Source organism: Equus przewalskii, unplaced genomic scaffold, assembly GCF_037783145.1.
Source record: "Equus przewalskii isolate Varuska unplaced genomic scaffold, EquPr2 ChrUn-10, whole genome shotgun sequence".
In the NCBI taxonomy this organism is placed as follows: Eukaryota; Metazoa; Chordata; class Mammalia; order Perissodactyla; family Equidae; genus Equus; species Equus przewalskii.
Genome location: NW_027228747.1, coordinates 3615901 through 3641960, shown reverse-complemented (window position 1 = coordinate 3641960; position 26060 = coordinate 3615901). Strand labels below are relative to the sequence as shown.

Below are 26060 nucleotides of genomic sequence, written 5' to 3'. Positions count from 1 at the left end.
AATCAAATTCATAGATCAAATCCCAAGGAGAAGATCCCCCTATTTGACCTACTGCTTTGGTGAGTCAGGGCTTTATTGGTCTATTTCCAATTTTTAAATCAGAAACAGTTTTACCTCTATACCAGTTGATTTCTAAAATAACTCTGGAAATAGTAACAACTCCATGCCTTTTTTTGGAAACGGATAATTTATTCAACAAATACTTATTTATTGAATACCTATCAGCCAGATCCTGTGCTAGACAGTGTGCCTCCACCTGTCTAGTTCTAGCACTGTTTAGTTGGGTGGTAGGTATAGGTACAGGCAATCATAAAATACTTCAGTGCTACAATTCCATTGCTATGGAGTTACAAATGGCAATCCAATCATTTGAAGTTTGTGTACCTTCAGTACCCAAAGGAGAATGAATAATCCAGCAGGTGGCAGCAGGGAAACAATTATTTTACATGTCGATGAGGGACGGGTAGAAGGCAGAGGTAAATGCGTGGGGATATTCTCTGGACGTTGGGGTCCCAGGTTGCCTTTTGAGGACCTCAAAGGCATCCGCTTAGAGGATAACCAGGCCATCTTGGGGGCTACAAAACTAAGATTTTTCCTATTTCTCTCCATTTATTCATTCCACATATAATTTTTGAGCTCCTACTATGTAGAGTCACATCATGGGAGGAACTGGAGATACAAGAGTGAAACAAACATAGTCCTTGCTCTGCAGCAGCTCACAGTCTGTTTAGAGAGAAACAGTGCTACAGATCCCCACCAGGGTTCACAACCTCCAGGGTACGTTGTTAAAACTGAGCAGGGTTAGTCTAGAATGAGGAATTTCTCTGTGTGTCTCCATGCCCCTTGGAGCATAGATAACTGAGAGTTAGAGCTAAGGGCTTGGATCGCAAAAGATTGTGATACAGTCTGATTGCCTTCCGTGGCCCTTTTTGACAGGTCGTCATTTATTTATCAAATATTCACTGAACTCCGTTGCTGTGCCCAGCATTGGGCTTGAGGCAAAGTGTAGATCTGTTTCGAATGTCATTCAGACGAAGGCAAGACATCCACGCATGGTAAACGAAATAGTAAACAAGGCAGTAAAGCCGGAAGAATACTTGGTGGCGTGTGATGTTTTGTGATATTCAACTGCTTAACGTCTCGGACCTGACCGCACGGCTTCTGTCAGGAGTTCTTTCCTGGGCTGTGAAATTAACAGGTCTGGCCGGGTGGACTTTCATCCCGAACTCAGGCAATGTAAACCCACTCATTTCAAAGAGCCGAATCTAAACTGACCCACCGGGCCACCGTAGGGACGGTTTGCTGACCGACGCGCGCAAGTCTTCAACCCCTCGATTAGTTAGAGGGACTCGCATCATGTGACCAATAGCAGCGTCTCGATTGGCTGGTTCCTCTCTGGGCCTCCCTCCCCCTCCCCCTTGAGTGGGATGGAACGCTAAGAAAAATTAGGCGCATGCGCAGTGCCTGAATTTCCCTGGCCACCCGGAGTGGAGCGGCCGGGTTGGGCGACAAACAGGCTGTGGCTAGGGGGGAGGGGGAGAGGGCATTTGCTCCTTCGGGACTTCTCACGCCTCCTAATTCCGTTGGGTGTGGTTTGGTCCGCACACAGGGTCCCGCAAGCCAGCTTAAGCCCACTCCCTTGTGAAAGGGGAAAGTAGCTCCCGCGGAAAGCAGTTAAAGTTGAGGGGAGTGTGAGAGACGGAGTTCTCCCCCATGCTAGCCGAATGGTGCGGCCCTGAGGTGGTCCTGGAGCCGGCCCGACGTGTCTGAGAGAGGCCCCAGGGGGGCGGGGAGGTGGCCCGCGGAACGCGGGTTCTGTGAGGAGACGTGGGGAAGATTCGACTCTGAGAAGAGGAAGAGCCGGATTGAAAGGGAGCGAGGCCGCTGAGGGGGAGGGGGCTGCCAAGATGGCGTCGGCCTCCTCTGGGCCGTCGGCGGTCGGGGTTTCATCCGTGGATCCCGGGGTCTCTTCCGGTGCCTCGTCCTCAGGTAATCTGGGCGAGGGTGGCAGGGGGCTGACGACGATTGTGCGATGGGAGCAAGAGCGAGACCTGGGAGGGCACCTGTAACTGGGGATGTCCGAGGAGTTGCCGGTAAGGAGGACAGAAGGCTGGGCTTTCAAAGAGCAGGGCTTTCCGAGCGGGTTGGGGGCGTCTGAGGAAAGGATGGATTTGATTGAGTAAAAGGAAGCTGTCAAAAACGTTGGCTGTCCTCGAGAAGACCGAGTTGAGGACTTTAAGGAGGAGGGTTAGGAAGGGATGGAGATTGAAGATGCGGGTAGAAAGGAAACAGAAGGGAAATGGAATGGAGTAGAGAAAAGTAAAGTAAATGGAGGCCTCGTAAGTAGAGAGGAATTACTTAGTGAGAGAGGCAGGTAGAATCCAGGCTGATTGTGGGATTAATTGGATAAAAATGTGGAATAGAAGCCAGGAGACTTAAAAGGTATTGAAGAGTTATGGGATGCTTTAGATTGCTAGGGAGTTAGGGAATTGTAAATTTTGTTGGAGATGGGAGTTACTGGAGACGTCGTTTTCCTCAAGAGACTCCTCGTGATGCCTCATTCCTTCTCATTCGTGGTACCCCCCCATCCCCCGCGCTCACACAGTCTCATCCATATTTTGTAAAGCATTCTCCTTTGATGACTCCCATTTCTAGACTGCCCAGCTTTGGAAAGAGTGGGACGTTTGGAAGAGAGCCTGAGGAATGTGGAAAACTAGAGTTAAAAGACCCTAAAAGCAGGTGGGGAAGGTGGAATGATGGAGTCTTGAATTGCAGTAGAGGCTGAGAGAGTGATGTTGAGAATTAGGCTTGAGGATGGAGTGGAGGATGGCTCTAAGTCCTGTAGGGGACTATTGCATAATAGGCAGTGGACTGGAAGAATGCTTAGGCTCCATCAGGAAATTGGCTAGGAGAATGAAGCTAGGGAATATAGCTCAAAGTAGGTAGAAACTGTTGAAGATTGAGGGAGGGCTGAGGATCCCACAAGAAAAGCAACAGATTGTATGTAGGAGGGAAAATGTGTGTCGTTGGGGGATTGTGTGTGTGGGGTGGGGGAGTTTGAGTTAGAAACTGTTCTAGAGCTTACATCAGAAATGTCTGATGTTCCGCAGTGACTGTTGCCTCTACACTGTGAACAGAGAGGCTGCCAGATGTTGGATGCTTTACTTGAGATGTTGACATTTCCTTAGGCCTGGGATTGCACCCCAGCCGGTTTGAATTGGCTGAATAGAGAACCACCTTTCATATTCTAGCTCAGATGAGCGAATACATGGTCACAAATATCTTCTTCATAAGCTGCAGTTTTATTTATGTACATCCATTTTTAGTTTCCTGAGAGATGATTTTTGCCTTTCCTGTAAAAGCATTAGAGGGCCAGAACAATTCATGTTGCATTCCAAGTATGAAGAAGGATAAAGCAAAAATGACAGGGTTTTGTTTTGTTTTGTTTTTTTTAAAGATTTTATTTTTTCCTTTTTCTCCCCAAAGCCCCCCGGTACATAGTTGTGTATTCTTCGTTGTGGGTTCTTCTAGTTGTGGCATGTGGGACGCTGCCTAGTGTGGTCTGATGAGCAGTGCCATGTCCGCGCCCAGGATTCGAACTAATGAAACACTGGGCCGCCTGCAGCGGAGCGCACGAACTTAACCACTTGGCCACGGGGCCAGCCCCATGACAGGGTTTTTTTATATGTTACCTCCTTAATTTAAAATCTTTTCTCCCTTTCCCGCAGTACAGAAAGAAGAATGGTTGCGTGTAGTCCTTAAACTGAACTGTTAGCAAGACAGGTATTCTCTCTGTTAGAAACCAGAGGTTAATCTTAAAATCCGTGTTTATATCCCAAAATTGATTCAGCATCTATCTCATGGAAGTGTTGGCCAGGTGGACAGATTTAGGAGTAGAAGGAAATATTTCTTTATCACTTACTGATACATCTTCCTCCTCTTCTGTTTTTACTCCTACTTTGGATAGCCCTACTGTCTTTTTTCAGATGTCACTATTTGATATTTTTGTATGTTTATATGTATCCTGCCAGATCCTAGGGCTAGCAATTAGTAAATTAGGTTGTATAAATGTTTATCCTATTGTGTTTTCTCCAGAAAGTTAAATACTGGGTTTCAGTGGACTTCACAGCTCCTTGACTCCACTATGTTCATATGTGAAATCAAGGTGTAAAAATCTCTAAAAATAAATAGCTTTAGATTCCTTTTTTTACTTTTGTTTCTTACACCTTTCTTATCTGCTTCTTTGGCAAATATTGAAACAGATTAAGAAATTAAGAAAAATTCTATTCATAAATAGTCCTGAAAACATTATGGGATTATGGTATGCAGATATATGGTGCTGACTTTTGTTGTGTATCTGCATGTTTACTTAGGTTTGGGCTTGGTGAATTTAATTTAATAGAATATTTCGTTTCAAGGATATGTTTTTGAAGAGGATAAGATGTTTGATTCTGATGCAAAAAAGGCTATTAAGAGTAGGTTTTATTTGTGATTGCAGGAGAGTGGTGCTCTGTCTGGATAGTACCTGGGAAGTTAGGACATTGGAAGGAATAATCGATGGTTTAGGATTTCCTAAATTGTTAAAGGCTAGAAGGCTAGCTTTGTAGAAATTCAAGATAGGAGATTGTGTGTGTGTGTGTGTGTGTGTTTTCACCATCCTAAAACCAGTTTATTATTCTTAGATGTTTAGCTGAACTCAGCTTAAATTTTGATGAAAACTCTGAAATCCTAAGGGCAAAAGATTCTCTGGCACTGTTGAAAATGGATACAAAATAAGAATGTCAGATTCAGGGACAGAGTGATGTTTTAGATGAGGCATTCATTACCTTTGGAGGCTCAAAATCTTTTGGCATTCAAATTAGAAAGGACAGGTTATTTAGAACAGTTCTTCCTTGCCAGTATTAAACCATTGTCTAGATTATCTCACCATTAAGCTATAGCTGGTCTTTTATGCTGCTGACAAGTGATATACAAAGGGTAGGGCAAACTATATGCTTGTAAGAGATGTTCGACATCTTTTCCCATTGGAATAATTACCATGTTTGGATTTGGGGGAGGCAGTTATAAATGAATATCAGCTTACAGCAGTCATCATCATGCGCTCGTTCTTACACTTGGTTGTTAATAGAAGGCAATGCAGTTTGCCATCTAGTCTCAGCTGTTTGGTGTGTAAAGGAAATTTATCCCTTCTCTTGCTTTCTCTCCTATCCTCATTATTTGGACAATGGCAACCCCATTCTCATTATTTGGACAGTGGCATCACTTAAAAATAAAATCAGCAGAGATGAGGTGCTTTGACAGTGCAGCCATCTGTCACACCAGCATATAGAGAGCCTGTTTCGCTATCTGTAGTTTGGCTAGTCCATCAAGAGCTTGAAATTAAGCCTCTGAGTCTCCTTTTTACTGCATGAAGGGAGAAAAGATTTTCTGTTTTGGAGGCTTGATTTGAAGTTGGTGGAGGAGTTAGAAAGTAAAGTTAGAATGCGAAGGTGTACACTGCGCCCCTGAAATAAGAGCTGTGTGTTAAAATCACATGACTTCCCCCAGAAAAAGCTCTTAAAACCTTGGAAGATTATGAACCTGTAGCTTCTTTTACTTCAGACCAGAACATTTCTGAAATTGTCATCCTTCGCCTATATAATTTTATCATGAGCACAAATGATTTGGAGGTAACTTTACAGCTCCTTTCCTGACTTTTTTTTTCCATAACTAATGAGGGAAACACCAAAGGACTTGAAGCATTTTTGTTTGGGACCTTTGTAGTAGGGCTGGCCTCATCAGTCCTTGATTCTGGTGGCTTTATTCTTCCCAGCAGAGCCCCACCAGTAAATTATGCTGTAATCTGATAACTCCAAATGGTACGGATTTTGTTGAGGGTTTTTTGTTTGTGTTCTTTGTATACAGTGTAAGCCATTTGCAGATTATCCCTTTCCTTTCAGTTCTTCCACATAGTGACAAGTATTGTAGTTTAAGTCACTTTACTGGAGTGAGAAACTGAAATTTAGAAATGTAAAGAAAGAACACTATGTCATGTAGTCACAATATCACCAGGTACCATTTTGGTTGATATTTTGTAAGTAGGGAGAGATTTTTCTGTTTGCTTTTTCCACAGGGGGTTTTTACCCCCCTCCCCTTTTTTCTGTCCCCTTGGTAGATTCTGCCAGAAAACTGACATCAGAGTGTCATTGTTTTTTATTAATAACCATTTATTTCTGCCATGGCTGTTCAAGCCCAGTGTCAAGTGTAATTATACGGACTTATTAGGTATCCAGTATCTGATGTTAATTGGTAATATGTACTTACAAGTTAACTTTGACTATCAAAATAGTATGTTTTGCTTGTTAATTTCTGTGTGCTGTTCTGGGTTGTTGTAAAACCCTTCTGTTTAATAACTTTGCTCAAATAATTGCTAACTACCAGTTATTACGTATTTTATCAGCCTATTTTTCTTTGATAATATAGTGGAAGCTATAGCCTGTGAACTGAACAACAGAGATAACACCAGGCCAAAGAAAGAACTGGGTAAGAGGAAGGTAGTTGTTTTATCTTTTAAGCTGAATATTTTCTTTCCTAGAATTTTGAGATATTCTTACTTGACATAAAGAAAATGACAAGATCAAAATGGCTAGTTTCTTTTTTTCTCTTTCTTGTGTTTACTGGGCATATTTTCTTGATCAAGGAGAAAAGTATACTTCAGGAAATATGCTGTTCTTGGTCGCCTGGCAGAGGGAATCTCCCTGTCTCTGTTCCAAACCCTAGACCACCATTCAATCTCAAAGAGAGAGTGTTTGGACTGATGATGTTTCCTAGAGGAAACCCGTTCCTAGCCCATCTCCCCTATTGAGCTTCACTTCTCCACCCTTTCCTATCAAGAGAGCATTGTTTAGTTTCTACATATTTGTTGATCCTGTTTTGTTCATATCTCCTATGAGCTTCTGTTGTTTCTTTTACTGTTGTCTGTTTGACGTGAAGTTTTTTTCCTCAGCCCTTCCATCTTTTTAACCTTCGTCTCCGATCATTTTTCTTTCTCCTCTTGTAAAATTTTGGTCTGTTTATTTGTAATGGCTGTGTACAATATGTATTAATTGATAAACATATGATTCCTGAAAAGTCTCCTTATTGTTGGAGTCTGAGGAAGACTGGCAAAAAGAGAGAGGAGGGTAGAGTCCTTGTAGGGAGTTCAATATATCTTATTATTTGCCTTGTATACTTAACTGAGCATTATGGAATTAACCCAGAATAAGCACTACCTCAAAGGATCAGTGATGTTGATGGGGAGTGCGCTAAGGGAACGTAAGCAAGGGAAGTTGGAGGGAGAGAATGGGACGAGGTTTTTTAAGGATATATAGTTAGCTAGAGCATAGTAGCTTTCCTATGCAGTGTAGATAAAGTTTTCCTTGTATAAAAGGGATGGCAGAGAAGTAACTTGGCCATATGTCTGATTTCCTTGCATTAGAGGTTGGGGAGTAATTAGCTTGAAGTGCATTCTTGGGGCAGTTAATGCTCATTATAATATCATTAAAGTTAGACTTTCCCTGCTGAAACATGTACATTCCAATCCAGCAAGATTCATTGCTTTTCAAAGATAGATAGAGCCAGGTTTGGAAATAGAATTAGGAGGTGGCAATCTGCCAGGACGCCCAAGTACCTCTTGGCCATGGGTGGCTTATCCAAGAGATTCAAGTCTTTTAAGGAACTCAGATTTTTTACCTATTTCCAACCAAAGTTTTGGTGCCAAGAGATACATATTTGAGGCCTGAGAACCATGAAATTTACCTTGTAGAAATGGAAGCAAAACTTTATTACTAGAGGGAAATGTAGAGACATTTTAATTTCACCTCATTTTACAAACTAGGAAACTGAGGTTCAGAGAGATGGTTGCTAGAGGCAGAGATGTTGCATAAGGGCTGTACGTATGATATCAAGATGAGTTTTAGTAAACCTGTGGTTCATTCCTTGCCACTTAGTTGGCTCTTAGCTGAGGTGACCCCAGGACTGATAGATCAGACTGGTTTTAAGTTTTGTTTCTAGGAGATCTTCGCCTTTCTAACTTTTTTCTAGAAGATCTTTTGCAAAAGTTGACACCTACTAGGAAATAAAATTTAGCTTTTCTCTGAGATATGGCTTGGTTTTCTTAATTGGCTAGATTTAGCCCTTACTGAGGCTATGGTAATGGTACTTTTTTTTAAACACTCTCTCTTATAGCTGTGTGCTCAGCAATACTACTCAGGAGGCAGGCTGACATTTGAGACATATTTCTGAGTATTTTCATTTGGGGAACATATTGTGCCTCCCACCTGCAGGGATATAGTTAAAATCACTTTCAGTATTCCAGGTTAACGAGGAGCAGAGAGATTGCTTCAGATAGTCCAGCAAACAATAGGGCTGATCATGTTTTTGTTTTGTGTGGGTTTTCGCTTTTGCTTTTTTTGTTTTCTTATAAAACCTCTGGCTCTCAATCTTATCAACGAAGAGATCCCCTAGGAGTTAGCATTTTGCTTCCAAAAAGCCTGCTTGTCTCTTTGTGCTCTATGTAGGAATTATTGACACATTTATGTCGTAGTATTGGTAGGTCATTGAGCTGTCTCTGGGATTGCTTCTGTATGACCTGTTGAGGCAAAACTCCAGTTGTCTGAGGAATGCACATCCGGCCAGCCTCTAGCGTCCCCAAATTATATGTGTACTTCAAACACTGAAGTCAGTCACACACAGCCTCTTAGTTTCTCAGTTGGTAGATGATGTCATCTCATCTCCGACGGAAATGCTTCTGTTCTGAAAGCGCAGGGAGAGGCTCTGGTATTAAGGCCAGCTTTGTTTTGTTCCACACACTTGGGGGAAAACAACTTTTATTTTGGAGCTATTTACTGTCTGAAAATATCTTTGTTTCAGTTTTCTCCTCTTTTGAGGCCAGATCATTTCCCCCTCTGAAGTTTGCCTTTTTCACACTTCTCAAAATTAGATTGACGTTTTTTCTCTTCTACATTCTCTCCTTCCTCTCAGTAATGAATGTTGGTCCCCAGTGGTTCATTAGTAGCGAGCAAATTTATGGAGAGTCACAGTGGTGGTTTGCCAGGTGACTAGAAACCAGCCCCTCCAGTATCTTTTTCACAGAAAACACAAGTTAGGGTGGGGCCAAGGACCAAAATGGAGTGCTTCCTAAGAGTAGTCCAGAGTGACTCAGGAAAATTTTCTGTGACATGGTGTGATGAGTCAGCTTTATATTTTAGCAAGAATTGATTGGATTGTTTCCACTTTGGTACTTGCCTGGTTCAGCTGTTTTGAAATTATTTTAGTAACATTAAAGATTTCCCAGCTTGTTTTCATAACTTAGAGGCTAGATCGTTTATATTTTCCAAGTCTTGGCATTCAGGAGATATGCTGAAATTAAGTATCCCTATTGTATAGGAGAGTATTGATATTCTGAAGGATATGAAAGAGAAACCTGATTTTCGTGGAGAACCTCTTATATGTGCTGTTGTAGGCTTGTTTCAGGTTGCATAGGCATCTCAAAGTAATATGTAGTAGAGAAAAAGAGTGAGTGTATAGGAGTCATGCTTATTTGTAGCTTGGGATTGTCAGCAGCATTCTAGGTATTTTCACATTTTTCCTTCTAGTCTGTCTGTGCAGTGGCATAATATGATTGCAATGAGCTTGAAATTGTGTGTGAGGTGGCGAGTGTTGGTCTGTTTGTGTGGGACTGTTGAGTAGTGGTTTACTGGGAAAAATACGTTATAAAGCAGTGAGAATGACAATAAGCCACCCCTGTGTATCCCTTTTCTTTAATTGTTAAATTATCTATGTAATTATTTGTTATAGAAAATTTATATAGATAAGGAAAAATAGAAATTTAAAGTTAAAAATTAACCTAATCCCACTATCCAAGATAGTCATATTTTAACATTTTGGTATGTAATCTTTTGGAACTTTACTGTGTGTATAAATACATGTGAATTTATAGATGAGTTTTTTACAAAAGTAATTGTACTGTATAATTTTTTTATCTTTTTCCACTCAACAATTTATTGTGACATTCTATCCGTAAATATACATAAAAACAATGGTTATATACTCTTCCATTTTTTGACTACACCGTGATTTATATCACCAATCCCCTACTGTTTAGATTCTTTCCAGTTATAGTATCTATCCAGTTATAGTTATTATATACAATGCTGCAATGAATATCTTTGTATATACATCTTTGTCCACTTGACTAATTATTTTCTTAGGATAAAGTCCCTCTTTTGGATCAAATTGTACATATTTGTTTTTAAGGCTTTTTGCTAGTGGAAGACCCTCAAATAAAATATATATACATTCTTTTTTAAAAAGATAGAAACCTGCATGCAAAGGAGCATTATACCTGAAACTTTTTGTTTTTCCTTCTTCTGGCCAAAGTCTCCCAGTACATAGTTGTGTGTTCTAGTTGCAGATCCTTCTGGTTCTGCTGTGTGGGACACTGCTTCAGCATAGTTTGATGAACGGTGCTAGGTCCACACCCAGGATCCAAACCGGTGAAGCCCTGGGCCACTGAAGTGGAGTGTGCGAACTTAATCGCTTGGCCATGGGGCCAGCCCCCTATATCTGGAAATTTTTTGCCACTCGGAAATCCCTCCAGAGTCGAATGATTTGGGTTACAAATTTTGTGACCACTCCTGCAATTTTTCTGCCAGAACTTCTCTTTCTTTTGCTTTTTGGACATTTACCTAGAACTGCAAAAAAAAAATCATCTCACATTTCACAGTATGGTGCTGGGGATCATGCCAGCTCCTCTTTATAATTTTAAACTTTAGAGGTTTTTTTTTTAAATGGGCTTATTCTGCTGTGAGTAAGTAGAACCCCAGAAGTAAGTGATAACTTTCTGTTTTTCCTCATCTAGGTTTCAACTTTCTGTGCTGTGGGGTCAACCGTAAGAGAGGTAGATCTGATGCATATCTGTGCTGAAGAAGCATGAGCTCCCTGCAGTAACTAGCAGCCAACTCCTCTTCCCCATAACAATTGCAGACTTTTTGAAGTGGTAGTGCATGGTCTTCTGGGAAGGCTGTGGATGTCTTAAGCATTATTTGACTTTAGCTCCCATTTCACTCTGCCCTCTCCAAAAAAGATGCTATCTTAACATAGAAGTATCTTTTCTCACAGTCCCACGGTATAATATGAATCAGTCAACTACCTTTTTGTCTCCTTTGAAATCCTCCCGTAACTTCATTTCTTTTTGTTTCAGTAAATGAATCTCAACTCTTTGTTTTCCCTTTCTGCTGCTTCTCTCATTTCCCCTGACCCTTCCCATCCTGTAGATGGGGTTTCATAATTCACAATGATAATAATAATTACTAGTACTTATAGAGCAGCATTCTATGTTAAGTGGTCTACATGACTTACCTTATTTAATTCTCATAACAACTCTGTGAATTACATGTTATTATTTCTCCATTTTATAGTTGAGGTAACCAAGGCCTAGAGAGTTTTAAACAACTTGTCCAAGGTTACCTGGTTAGTAAATGGTGGATCTAATATTCAAACCTAGCAAACCTAGGTGTTCTGATTTCAGAGTCCACATTCTTACCCACTATGCTGTTATTGTTCCCCTCACTAATCTGAAAGTCTGTATGTGAACTAACATGACTTTATAGCAGATTAAATATTTGTTGTTGAATGGGTACTGACTGAACCAGGAGTCCTTGGTGAGGGAGAGAATGGTACAGAAGGGAACTTCCCCTTCTGACCTTAGCTATCCTAAAAAGCAAGAAAATTCTGAGCTCCTCCATGCATAATATGTGGAGTTATTGATCATTCTTTCAGAAAATATTTTAGAAGTTAGTGAGGACTTATTCCAAGGTAACTGATGCTGCAGTCAATTCCAAGATCCCTAAAACAAAACAAACAGGAGAGTTTGCCTATCAGATGCCCTCTTTTTGTCCATTGCAAATTCGGTAGTCATAAACCTTATGCTTTTAAGCAGAGCAAGTCATGGTTCGGCATACTCCAAAAAGAAAACTCCAATCTGAGATGAATGGAGCTCTTTCTTTTCCTCTGTTAAAGTTGTTGATGTCTTATTACAAAGACAAGAAGATACTTTCTACTACTACCTTAAATCTGTAAAACTGTGAAATTGCTCTTTCAAGTATTGGACTTGAAAGACAATTTCTGCTCCTCTAGCATGCTGGCATTGTCTGGTTCAGAACAAGGAATCTCATTAAAAGAAGTGAAACGTACTTTTCCATTATTTTTGCCAGTGACATTGGTGACTGTTGCCAGGGGAGTAGAGTGTCATTATTGTTAACTTCATTGAGAGGAACTAAAGAAGGAGGACTCTGCTCTTAACCCTCTATCAGTGAAAATGAAAAATAGATTTCCTTGTCCCAAGGGAAGGGGGTACCTCAAGGGAAGAAAACAGGTGTTCATATTGTCCATTTGTGGTTTGAAGATTTATTTAGCTTCTTAGAGGGTTCTTGTTCCCTTGGTGATTTCTTTTCCCCCTGGATTCTAGGTAGCCAGGAAATTGAAGGCAAAAGATGGTTTAGAAGAGAGTTGAATTGGGGGTTAGGAATGAGGAATGTGGATTTAGGAATTCTGGCTCTTTTACCGCCTTTGCTCTGTGATTTTGAGCATCTCTCTCTCTCTTTTTTTTTAGATTTTATTTTTTTCCTTTTTCTCCCAAAGCCCCCGGGTACATAGTTGTGTATTTTTTTAATTGTGAGTCCTTCTAGTTGTGGCATGTAGGGTGCCGCCTCAGCATGGCTTGATGAGCAGTGCCATGTCTGCGCCCAGGATTCGAACCGGTGAAACCCTGGGCCACTGAAACAGAGCCCAAGAACTTAACCACTCTGCCACGGGCCAGCCCTGAGCATATCTCTTATATTCTGCTCTTACTTATGAAAAGAGGATTAGACTAAAAATCTCAAAGCCTGTCTAAATTCTTTTTCCCCCGAGGAAGATTCACCCTGAGCTAACGTCTGTTGCCAGTCGTCGTCTTTTTTTTCGCTAGAGGAAGATTAACCCTGAGCTAACATCCATGCCAGTCTTCCTCCATTTTGTATGTGGGATTCCTCCACAGTATGGCTGATGAGTGGAGTAGCTCTGTGCCTGGGATCCAAACCTGTGAACCCAGGCCGCTGGAGTGGAACACATGGACCTCTAACCATTTGGCCATGGGGCCAACCCCTGAATAATTTTTTTTTTTTTTTAAAGATTTTATTTTATTTTTTTCCTTTTTCTCCCCAAAGCCCCCCAGTACATAGTTGTATATTCTTCCTTGTGGGTCCTTCTAGTTGTGGCATGTGGGACGCTGCCTCAGCGTGGCTTGATGAGCAGTGTCATGTCCACGCCCAGGATTCGAACCAACGAAACACTGGGCCGCCTGCAGCGGAGCGCGTGAACTTAACCACTCGGCCACGGGGCCAGCCCCCTGAATAATTTTTTAATAATATAAATGGTTATTGATTTTTTAGTCTGAAAATGGGCAAGTAGCTTCACTTCTGGCCAGAGGAGCTGAGGTCTCAACTTGTTCTATTTAAAAATCAACTTTCATTAACAGCTATAGATTTCAACCAGATTGAGCGTGAGCTGGCAAGAATAAAAAAAAAAATTCCCCAAGTGAGTACACCCTTGTTTCTCTAGATCTTTTACATTTTCTTCTTTTCGCAGAGGAACTAGGGCTCAAAATCACTGTGGTTGCCTCTGTCATCATCTGTTGACCCACTCACAATAAGTTATTTGAACCATTATTTTTTCTGATGCAGCCTGTTTGTCATAGCTTTAGTTTTTGCTTCCAAAGTAGAGCAACATTAGCTAGTTGTTTAGAGTGCTTCTTGGTCCAGCGTCTCTTAGTAAGTAGGAGTCCCATAGTCAGGAAGAAAACAAACTATGGACATGAATTGGGAAGTCAGTATAAGAGAAAAACAGTTTCACTCTTAGAACTTGATCCTTGATGCTTAACTTTTACCCGAGAAAACCTCTCAAAATAGACCAGCTCAATGAAGAAGATGGATTATCCAGACTTGCTTTCTTTTATTCTGTGGTATTTTTCCCTAAACTTCTAATTATAGAATTTTTCAGACATACACAAAGTAGAGAGAATAGTATAGTGAACCTCCATGTACACGTCAGCCAATTTCAACAGCAATGTTTTGCCAATCTTGTTACATCTATTCTTCTCCATTCTCCCACCTCTAGCCCTTGGAATATTTTAAAGTAAACCCAGTCTTCATGTGATTCCAGCCATAAATACTTCAGAGTATATTTCTCCAGATAAGGACTCTATTTTGGGGAGAGAGGGAGGGAGGGAGTTGTAGCATAACCACAGTAGCTTTGTCACGTGTACAAAACTAACAATACAGTCATGGAATGTTTTGGTCAATAATGGGCCGCATATACAATAAGATTAGTGCCGTATAGGCTAGGTGTGTAGTAGGCTGTACCATCTAGGTTTGTGTAAGTACACTCTATGATGTTAGAACAACAACGAGATTGCCTAACGATTCATTCCTCAAAACGTATTCCCATCCTTAAGTGATGCCATGCCTGTAGTTACAGGATTTCTCCTCTTGAGGCTCTTGTCTCAGAAGTCTTTTTAGTTTCTTTTCTAATCAGCATCCAGACAAGTTTCACACATTATATTTGGTGGATATGTCTCAAGTCCTTAATTAAAACAGTTCCCACATAGTGTGGTATTGTTTTGAGGGCCAAACGAGATATGTTTGTAAGCTTTTTTTTTTTTTAAAGATTTTTTAAATTTTTCTCCTTTTTCTCCCCAAAGCCCCCCGGTACATAGTTGTATATTTCGTTGTGGGTCCTTCTGGTTGTGGCATGTGGGACGCTGCCTCAGTGTGGTCTGATGAGCAGTGCCATGTCCACGCCCAGGATTCGAACCAACGAAACACTGGGCCGCCTGCATCGGAGCGCGCGAACTTAACCACTCGACCACGGGGCCAGCCCCATGTTTGTAAGCTTTTAAAGTGCTTTACAAATATAAATTGTTTGGTCAGTGGAGAGAAATAACTTTTCCAAAAACCTATCAGTATTTCAATTTAGTCTTATAGTCAGCATTAAGGAGAAATAGGAGAATGTGGAGATGCCCAAATGATGAAGAAAAAAGAAATACTGTGAGTTCCTCCAGGTCAGGAACATATAACTGTGCCTAGCATAATTCCTGACACATACAGATGATCAATAAATAGTTGTTGAATAAATCAGTGGAGAGGGGAAGCAGAAATAATTCAGCAGGGCCGGCCTGGTGGCATAGTGGTTAAGTTTGTGCCCTCCACTTTGGTGGCCCTGGGTTTGCAGGTTTGAATCCCCAGCATGGACCTAGCACTGCTGGTCAAGCCACACTGTGGTGGCATCCCATACAAAATAGAGGAAGATTGGTGCAGATGTTAGCTCAACAACAATCTTTCTTAAGCAAAAAGAGGAAAGTTGGCAACAGGTGTTAGCTCAGGGCCAATCTTCCTCACACACACAAAAATAATAATAATTCAGCATTGAACTGGTGCTGAGATGTGTTAAAATTGAGTGAATGAGAAGAAGCTGGCCCAGGACTTTCTCTATAGCATTTATAGTCAAGCTGTCAGCCTCTATACCCCGCCTTGGGTAATGTGCTCTCCTCTCTTGTAACACATGCCACATTTCCTAGTGTGGACTGAGGATAATGTAGGCATTTTAATAATAATCCTTCAGAGTTTTGGCTTATACGGGAAGAGGCAGGTTCCAAATTCCTAAGGAGAAAGCTTGTTCCCTGAGAAAAGTAAGTTTTAACATTGAAACTCTGCCTTATGCTCAGTTTCCCCACCCAAGAAAGAAGATATATATACAGATCATGAATATGGATTATAAGATGATACTATGTCCTTATCAAGGGTATTTTTCACAAAGGTACCCGAAAAACTTTCTGTTGACCAATGTCTAGTCTCATCTGTAGGATTGAATGTCATACACTTTAAACATTGGCTGTCTGGCCTTACCAAGCTGGGTGTTACCATGCTGACTTGGTCATCTTTTTTTTTTTCACTTCTCCTCCTCCTTCACTTTCCTCCACTCCTCCTCCTTTTTCTGTACTTATAGAATTATGAGGTGAACAGGTACAGTGCTGGTGGCTCTTCAGTCTCATGGACTTCTTCAGTAGACGATTTCTCATTGGTAGAGCCTTGGGCCAAGTGTCAGGCATTAGCAGACAGTACCTGGTTCTCTGAAATGTCTCTGCTCTTCGTCGGGTTTCTGGGCCAAGCTGATGTTACAGCAACATTGGTAAAATTCTCTAGATATTTTTCTCTTCCCTTCCATTCTTCTTTGGTAGGTTGAAGCTCTGATCTGTACCCTAGGGGCAAAACTTCAGGCAAGGAAGAGAGTAAGTCTTGGGTCCTGATTCTCCTTCTCCTTGGTCTGATGATGATTATTTAGATCCCAGTATCTTTCTGTTTTCAGCTCTAGTGTACTTGCGATTAATCCCAGCTTTGCAGCTGCAGATAGCTAAGCAGTTGGCACCAAAATTCCGCTGAGTGAAGTCCTCCCACCCTCATTCTGGTACTTTGCAAGAGTGTAGCAGCCCTAGAGCTACAAATTTGTGTGATAAAACTAGCAAAGGTAGCAGAGTAGAACTTGTTAGGGAGTAAGAAAGCCCCAACCTACCCTCTGCCTTGAAATCAGTTACCTGGTTTTTTTCCTCCATTGTTTATAACTTGACTTTGTCCAATGACTTCTTGCGTAGAGAGGAGGATATTTTTTAGGTGAGACTATCAGACTGTTGGACTGGATGCTGACTTTTCTCTTCTGCCAGATCCCTTCCAAACCTCTTCCTCTCCAGTAAAAGAGGATGCATAGGCTGGCCACTGACCAAGGAGTCCAGAATCAGTGTTTGTTTTCTCAAGTGGAAGCATACTGATTTCCTCATTGGGAACCACTGATTTGTAGTAGATGATATGTTGGGGGTGGCTGAGGAGTTTGGGAGGAGCCAAATACTTTGATATGCTAATTAGCATTTCATGAAGTTGTAGGTAATTGAACATTAAACCTTGCTGTGGGCCCAACTTTGCACTTGTGTTAGAAATCACACGTAAAAACATATGTGTATAGCGCTTTACAGTTTGTAAAGTACTTTGATTTAGCTTATCTCATCTAGTCTTTACATAAACATTCCAGTATAGGTTCCTCTTATTTTAGTTAAATATAGAAAACAATTTGCCTGATGTAACAGGAATTTGAACCCAGGTCTTCTGGTTTTTAAATAGCTCAGCATGTTGACCCTTGGCTAAAAGGTTGTAAGATACGAAAAGTTTTGACTATTTTTTGTTGTTGGACACCTTAAATTTTGCAGTAAGTCAGTAGCAGTTTTCGTCATAAATCTGAATCATCTTGGCTTATTGTTTCTTTGAAGCTTTAGCTTAGGGTTCCAGTCCTAATTTACCTAGTCTTTCACGTAGCTAAAGTCAACCTGATTAAAGATGAAGCATCCTATGAAAGGTGTAGGTTATTGGGCTCTGCTGTTTTCCCAGTTTTCTGGGTCATTTTATACAGCACATCTTCTAACAGCTAGATGACATTTCCCTTGCCTCTTTTTTGGGAAGAGGAATGAAAACCATCTGTTGCCCATTTTTTGCCATCCTGACTCACTATGGGGAAGGAAATTTGCTGCTCTGGTACCAGAAATACTTAGTCTGTGGCCTTTGTACCTCTAGGGGCTATTACAGCCTCTCCTCTGAGCCCAGCTATATTCTGAAATTCTCAGAGCTTTTGGTCATTTGTCTTAAACAATCATAATAGGAGCTTTACCTGATTGCACTTAATCACATGTGTTTCTCTTGCTGCGTCACCATTAAACCTTATTTATGGACTGGAACTGGGGTCTTCCTACTCAGGTATTAACTTATATTATTGAAGATCCACCTATTTTGACGACTCTTTCTAATTTTCTTTAATATGGCTAATATTTATTCCCTTTGAATTCTTTAGAGCTAGACTGAAACGATATATCAGTAGTCTTTGAAGATGAAGGCCAACATTCTCCAGTATGAAGGAGAGGAAGGTCTGTCTCCTTGAGTGATCATGTGTCTCTGATATGGTCATGGATGAAAGTTAGGGGGATGGCAAACCCTTAAGAACTGTTTTAACCTTTCAGAGTAGATTTTCTATACATACCATCTTTGAGTTCACTTTCTAAACATTCTTGATATCCTTCCTAAATTTAAATGGATAGAAGTCATAAATTATACCTATGAGATTTAACTACACACTTACACATCAGAACTGATTAAATATTTAGTAAGTAAAACTTACTTTAGTAGGTAAGTAAACGCCAGCAAAGCCATGTTGAGTTTACAGCAGAAATCAAGATGAGGATATAAGGATGCAGAATCAGTTTCTGCTTGCATGGAATGCTTTTTCATTACTTTGACATTGCATTTTCTCATCCTTAGCCTTCTCGTCTCCTTAGACCAACTCTTTACCTTTTTTTCTGAAGTAATTACTAGAGGAGTAAAGCACCATAGATATGCTCTAAAAGTTCTTATCTTTTTAGCTCTACAGGAAAAATTATTAATCAAGCCCCAGACTTTCCAGTGAGTCTTGGGTATCTCTTATCCTTCTTTTTTTCAGCCATGGTATCACTTGAGAGCCTCGGACTCTGATGGTTAAATGTATCAAGAACAGATATAATTCTCAGAGAAAATATAAACACTTGAGTAAGAAAAGGGTCTGGAACAAGAATGGAATATGTATAGGGGCTGTGTGAATATGGAGGAGGAAGAAGGAGGGACTTTTAGTCCTTATCCAAAAGGATCTGGTATCACAGAGATAGAGGCAGGAGCTCATTGTCAGGTTTAGTTTGACTCAAACTCTGATTGTTTCACTGTGATTGACAGAGATTATGTAAGTGTGTATGTACACACTTATGATTTTGTTTTGTTTATTTTTTAACAGCATCTGGAATCAAGAGACCCATGGCACCTGAGGTGAGTTTCATATTGATAAATAATAGTTCTGAAACTTTAATTCTGGGATGGAAGGATACCTGTTTATGACATATTTATTTTCCTCCTACTTGGATCTTGGAAGCTAGATGGGCTTCTACATCTCTTTGGTAAGCTAGAAATTATACAGCTACTCTTTTGTTGCAGTTTATTATGGATATTAGTAATAGCTCACATTTATTGAGCATTTTTTAAAATATTAAATGCAGTGTACCAGAGAGTAAGTAATGTATCTAAGTGCCGTTTATGGATATTCTTTTTTTCTTTCTTAAATTTTATTTTTCCTTTTTCTCCCCAAAGCCTCCCGGTACATAGTTGTGCAATTTTAGTTGTGGGTCCTTCTAGTTGTGGCATGTGGGACACCACCTCAGCATGGCTTGACAAGCGGTGCCATATCTGCGCCCAGGATCTGAACTGGCAAAACCCTGGGCCACCAAAGCGGAGTGCACGAACTTAACCACTTGGCTATGGGGCCGGCCCCAATATTCTTATTTAATCCTGCAAACAACTCCTATGCAGTAATTGTGTTGTTATCTGTTTTATAGATGAAGAAAGAGAGGATTAGAGATTCTATAGCTTGCCCAAGGTCACATAATAACTGGGATTAATAAGGCTGGCATTCAAACCCAGACAGTCCAACACTAAAACCCACTCTTGTTTTGCTCTTAGTGCCCTCCTGTTTGCATAGCTTTAGTGAATTTGAAGAACTCCTTTTAACCATAGAGAAGCTGTTAATTTCCTAAGTTTTTTTTGTCTGTGCAGAATATCTTCCATTTGCCTAACTTTCTTCTCATGGAGTAGTTCCCAGCCCTCCTCTTTTTTTTTTTTTTTGAGGAAGATTAGCCCTGAGCTAACATCTGCTGCCAATCCTCCTCCTTTTGCTGAGGAAGACTGGCCCTGAGCTAACATCCATGCCCATCTTCCTCTAGTTTATATGTGGGACGCCTGCCACAGCATGGCCTGCCAAGCAATGCCATGTCTGCACCCGGGATCCGAACTGGCGAACCTCGGGCCCCTGAAGCGGAACGTGCACACTTAACCGCTGCACCACCCGGCCGGCCCCAACCCACCCTTCCTCTTACTTCTTGCCTCTCTCCTGTGTTTTGCGAAGAGGCCTCAAAATGTGGGCCCTTTTGGCCTGGGATTTTAGGGTTTTCTCTCAAAACACCTTCCAAGATCTGTGAGGTTATATACTGAGGGTTTTCTGACACTAAGGGCCTTAGCAAGAAGAATAGAACTTGAATACCAGGGCCCTACGATCATGACATCCTGTTTCCACTAGTCTTTTTTCTTCTGGCTTAGTGACTTAATGAGTATTGATGTCATGAAGAATACCTTCATGTCTCTTGTGCTGGTGTCTTGGCTGTGGGGACTAGCCTTCTAGGCTCTGTTCTACTGGTTTTACTCCTTCCGTATTTCAGGGTCTGTCATGTGGGTGGAAAACAAATCCATATCACGATCTCAGGAATCTCTTCTGGGCACTGAGGCCCCTGTCTCAGAGGAGTCATCTTATTGCCTCAGCCTGGGCTTGCACTACTTCTGTTTGTCAGTGACTAGATTATTTCTGCTAGCAAATTCAGTTTAAGCAAAAAGTGTTCCAGTTGGGTTGAATGTTAGAGGGGTAGTAATTTCGGGAAGGAGACTGGTGAAAAAAGAAGGATTCTAACCTGTCTTCCTTTTGTGAACTGAGGTTTATCCTTTTTTCTGGGCCTGCCATGTCCTACTTCTCCTGTTTCTCCTTTTCTTTGATGATACTCATTTTTATTTTCTATGTCATCTTTCTGAGGACCAGAGGTGAAATATGTGTCCTTTGGAATTTTCTTCTGTGTTCTTTTAGCCAGTTAATTCTTTGAGAAGCAACACTATAGTTGTGTGTTTGCATGGAGTGGGTCTTCTGAAGATTTTATGAAATGTTCTTAACCTAAAAAGGGTGTGGTGAGTGGTTTGTTTTGATGTACTGTTGGTACTTGGTAGCTCTGTGGTGTATTCCTTGGGAATCATATACTAATCTTGACTCTTCTTTTTCTAGGTGCCTTGTTCCTCTGGCATGCCCATCAAGAAAATAGGCCACCGAAGTGTTGATTCCTCAGGAGAGACAACATATAAAAAGGTGTGTCTGGGTGGAACCCTTTCATCCTATTCCAGGATGGGACAGTTCTGTCCCCTTGATATTTTTCACATACTACCCATTTCTTGATATCCCAAACCTTTGTACAACAGCTATCATGCAACTTGGACTTTAGAATTTACTTCACAAAGGGTAAACTGTCTCCTGTCTGTATATGTGTGTTTAAATGAGAATATTCTTTTTTTTTTTTTTAAATTTAAAATAATATTTTATTGAGGTCACGTTGGTCTATGACATTGTGTAAATTTCAGGTGTAGCTTATTATATTTCAGCTTCTGTACAGACTGCATCAAGTTCACCACCAAATGTCTAGCTTCCGTCTGTGACCATACGCAAGTGTCTCTTTACCCCTTTCACCCTCCCCCTGCCCCTTTCCCCTCTGGTAACTGTGAATCTCCTCTGATTATGCATATGTGTGTTTGTTTATCTTCCACATGTGAGTGAATTCGTACAGTATTTGCTTTTCGCTGTCTCGTTTATTTAGCTTAGCATAATACCCTCAGTGTCCATACATTATGTCGCAAATGGCACAACTTTGTCATTTTTTATGACTGGGTAGTAGTCCACTGTGTACATATATACCACATCTTCCTTATCCATTCTTCCACTGATGACCGCTTACCTTGCATGCAAATACTGGCTATTGTGAATAATGTGTCTATGAACATAAGAGTGCATATATCTTTTGAATTCATGTTTTCATGGGTTTGGATAGACACTCAGAAGTGGAATAGCTGAATCATAAAGTATTTCTATTTTAACTCTTTGAGATATCTCCAGAGTGTTTTCCCTGGTGACTGCCCCAGTTTGCTTTCCCACCAGCAGTGTACAAGGGTTCCTTCTTCTCCACATCCTTAAATGAGAATATTCTTAATAGACAAATCTGGTGTTGAATGCTATTTCTCTGTGCTGAAGAAATTGGGTTTCCCTGTTAGATATAAACCCCTAAAGCCATTCTTCCTTGCTGCAGGTAAGCATGTCTCTTGAAGTCTTTCTATCTATCTTCTGGTGCTGGATGTACATAAAGTGAAGGCTGGATCCCACCCAGCCTGGTGATACAGAGATAGATAGCAGACTGAGTGTTTTTCTTTTCATCTCTGTGTGTGTGGTGTTTTTTTTTTTTTTTGGGAAAGATTATCGTTTCCGCTGGTGAATAGGGTCTAGAACATCTGCTTTTTTTTTTTAAAGATTTTATTTTTTTTCCTTTTTCTCCCCAAAGCCCCCCAGTACGTAGTTGTATATTCTTCGTTGTGGGTCCTTCTAGTTGTGGCATGTGGGACGCTGCCTCAGTGTGGTTTGATGAGCAGTGCCATGTCCGCGCCCAGGATTCGAACCAACGAAACACTGGGCCGCCTGCAGCGGAGTGCGCGAACTTAACCACTCGGCCATGGGGCCAGCCCCCCTAGAACATCTGCTTTTTGAGCTATAGATATCAAATGTATTGAGAATGTAGTAATAATTGTCAAGAATAGAAAATTGAACTGATGAAGGGAAAACAAGAGAGAAGCATCCTGGGGTGTTGCCAGTTCTTCCGTTCTGGACTAATTTGGAGATGCTTAGGCGTCCCAAAGGGCAGTGTTTAGCCTCCCATTTAGGCATCTGTACCTTGTCTGATAGAGGGTGTGATTTCTTGGAGTCCTGTTTCTGGCCCATGTAAATTTTTCTTGTGTCTCTTCTGTGCCTTTATCTGCATTATCCCAAGTAATGACTGACTCATTCTCAGTCAGGGGTCTGACTCTCCTCGGGAATGGTCTCTGAGGCTTATGTCAATTCGACAGACATTTATTGAGCGCTTTTTTTTTTTTAAGATTGGCACCTGAGCGAACGTCTGTTACCAATCTTCTTTTTTTCTTCTTCTCCCCAAAGCGCCCCAGTACATAGTTGTATATTTTAGTTGTGAGTCCTTTTGGTTGTGCTATGTGGGACGCCACCCCAGCATGGCTTGATGAGCAGCGCCATATCTGCACCCAGGATTGAAACTGGTGAAATCCTGGGCCCCCGAAGCAGAGTGCGCGCACTTAACCACTCAGCCACGGGGCCGGCCCCTATTGAGCTCTTTTTATGTGCTGAACGTTGAGACAAAAACATGAGTTTCTAGTCTAATTGGAAAGGCAAACACTGAAAAACTAGTTATAGTTTTAATGCCCAATGAGGACTAAGTAGAAATACAAGTATTATCTGATGAGGGGTTAGGGATGAGGGAGATCATTTAGAAGAAAACTATCCAAATAGAACTTGCTACAGTGGTTAAAATGTGCTATATATGTGTGGTTCAATATGGTAGCCACTACTCATACTTGAATGTAGCTAGTAAGACTTGAAGAAAAGCATTTTTAATTTAATTTAATAACTTAAAATTAAATAGTCGAGTATGGCTAATGAGTACAGTATTGGACAGCATAGATCTAGATGATGTGTTATTTTCCCATGGAATTGGAACCCTGGACTGTGAGATTGGGGCTCCTGTATTTGTGTTTTGACCACAGTACGATCATTTTAAATCTAAGTACTTCTCTCAGAAATAATTTGAATCTTTCAGGCTTTCGTCTTCAGTTAGGAGCTTTTTTTGCCACTCTGTTTTCCATGGAACACCCAGTCAGGCCCTCCCTTAGAGGTCTGAAGTTCCTGTAGCTAGGTGGTCAATTAGAATATCAGTTAATTTTAGTTACAGTCTTTTTTTTTTTTTAATGCATAGTTTTGTGGGGTTTTTTTTGAGGAAGATTAGACCTGAGCTAACATCTGCCACCAATCCCCCCTTTTTGCTGGCCCTGAGCTAACATCCATGCCCATCTTCCTCTACTTTATGTGTGGGACTCCTACCACAGCATGGCTTGCCAAGCGGTGCCATGTCCCCACCCAGGATCCGAACCAGCGAACCCCAGGCCGCCAAAGCGGAACGTGCAAACTTAACCACTGTGCCATCGGGCCCGCCCTAGTTAGATTCTATATTAGATGAATAAAATGTTTGCAGGGCCCCAGATACTCTGAGGGCAGGAATTTTTGGAGTGAGACCTAAGATTGTTCTCTCATGGGGCCAGCCCGGTTGGTATAGTGGTTAAGTTTGCATGCTCTGCTTCAGCAGCCTGGGGTTCACAGGTTCAGATTCTGAGTGTGGACCTACACACTACTCATCAAGCCATGCTGTGGCAGCGTCCCACGTACAAAAAATAGAGGAAGGTTGACACAAATGTTAGCTCAGTGACAGTCTCCCTCAAGCAAAAAGAGGAAGATTGGCAACAGATGTTAGCTCAGGGCCAATCTTCTTCACCAAAAAAAGGAGAAAAAAAAAGATTGCTCTCTCAATATAGTACATAGGAAGGACAACCTGTCTAGCTGAGGCTGGCTTGGACAGTCCCACCCTTGCTACTCTTTATCTTCATGCCCTTCCAATCTTGCCAGGCTTAACTGCCATGTAAAGCATGGAGATGGGGAAACTGGTTTACCCCAGTTTAGTCTGAACTACTAGAAGGACATTTGCTTTTGAGTGCTCCTTCTGGCTCTTCCGTCTTGAGTTTTTATTGCTATGATCAGATTTAATAGTAGAAACTTTCATTCTCTTGTTTCTCAGACAACCTCATCAGCCTTGAAAGGTGCCATCCAGTTAGGCATTACTCACACTGTGGGGAGTCTGAGTACCAAACCAGAGCGAGATGTCCTCATGCAAGACTTCTACGTGGTGGAGAGTATCTTCTTCCCCAGGTACAGAGGTTACTGTTCAGGGGAGTGTCCTGGAAAGAACAGCTTTTTCATATCAACCAATTTTAGGGGTTCAGGTCTAATTCAAGCTTGTGTCCAGTCCTTAACCTGATCTTAATCAAGATGATGTGGGACTGGAGAATTTGGAGAGCAGATGCTGTCCTTTGGATGCTTCCATGAGCCTCTAGCCTGTGGAGTAAGCCGTAAAAAACAAAACAATTCAGTGCATTGGGTAGGAGGCAGTGTGATTCCCTGTGCCCAGGTCTTAATCCCCGTATTGTGCCTTTGCCCCACTAAGTAACTGGCTCACCTAATCCCTCTGGTTCTCTCAGGAGGGGTATATTGACCTGCCTCTGGGTGACTCTGAGTGTCTTCCCAGGGTAACTCCCTGGTTGACAGGGACTGGTAAGTTACGGCTGCTTCTCTTTAACCCCACAGTGAAGGGAGCAACCTGACTCCTGCTCATCACTACAATGACTTTCGGTTCAAGACCTATGCACCTGTTGCCTTCCGCTACTTTCGCGAGTTATTTGGTATCCGGCCTGATGATTACTTGGTAAGCTTCCAGATCTCAGGACCATGTGAATCTAGTATCTGAGGGGTACTCCCAAAGGAAGACTCCCACGGTCTTGCTCTAGTTTTTCTTTAGAGCAGAGTTGCATCTGTACTTGATTTCGGATTGGGCAGGCCCTGGTATCTCTGAACTTCTTGTTCTCTTCTCTCTGGGCCCCAGTACTCCCTCTGCAGTGAGCCACTGATTGAACTCTGCAGCTCCGGGGCTAGTGGCTCCCTCTTCTATGTGTCCAGCGACGACGAATTCATCATTAAAACAGTTCAACATAAAGAGGCGGAGTTTCTGCAGAAGCTGCTGCCAGGATATTACATGGTGAGGCGAAGAGGATCGCTGGCTGCCTGTGCTGCCTGCTTCACTCCTAGACAAGGCTGGGGAGGCTGGCTTCAGTGGGGCAAAACAATGCCAGTGCTTCTGTCTTAAGAACATAGTTCATTTTTGTGCTTTTTGCCCCATCTCTTTTGCCTATTTATGGCTAAAAGGGGTTTTGTTTATCTGTCCTGTCTTAAATTTTATTTGGCTTAGGCCATCCTGCCCAAAGGCAGAATTAAATGATGATTTTGTTTTCCATTCTAGATTGGGGAATGAGGTTGTTTACTTACCCTGCTAGTACTCTCTTCAGTCTTACTCTGACTGATTGCTCTTGGAGGTTCTGGAGATTTTAGAGAACTCTCTTTTGCTTCCCATCATACCCGCAAGAATGTAC

At 41.5% G+C, this 26060-nt stretch overlaps 1 protein-coding gene across 19 annotated transcripts in view; it reads left to right on the top strand.

The window, feature by feature from the left end:
- The first annotated feature begins 1337 nt into the window (after positions 1 to 1337).
- Positions 1338 to 26060, top strand: part of PIP5K1A (phosphatidylinositol-4-phosphate 5-kinase type 1 alpha) — a 36452-nt gene continuing 11729 nt past the window's right edge. For 2 of the 19 annotated variants that reach the window (XM_070607061.1, XM_070607058.1), the window contains exons 1-7: positions 1458 to 1989; positions 6463 to 6522; positions 18910 to 18941; positions 20989 to 21069; positions 24656 to 24786; positions 25222 to 25339; positions 25517 to 25669. In XM_070607061.1, the coding sequence (XP_070463162.1) occupies positions 1908 to 1989; positions 6463 to 6522; positions 18910 to 18941; positions 20989 to 21069; positions 24656 to 24786; positions 25222 to 25339; positions 25517 to 25669 (657 nt within the window). In that variant the 5' untranslated portion in view covers positions 1458 to 1907. Of the gene's footprint in view, positions 1990 to 2660; positions 2740 to 6462; positions 6523 to 10879; positions 10919 to 17943; positions 18017 to 18909; positions 18942 to 20988; positions 21070 to 24655; positions 24787 to 25221; positions 25340 to 25516; positions 25670 to 26060 lie in introns of those variants that run through there. The other 17 variants (XM_070607066.1, XM_070607054.1, XM_070607068.1 and 14 more) reach the window with 16 other exon arrangements.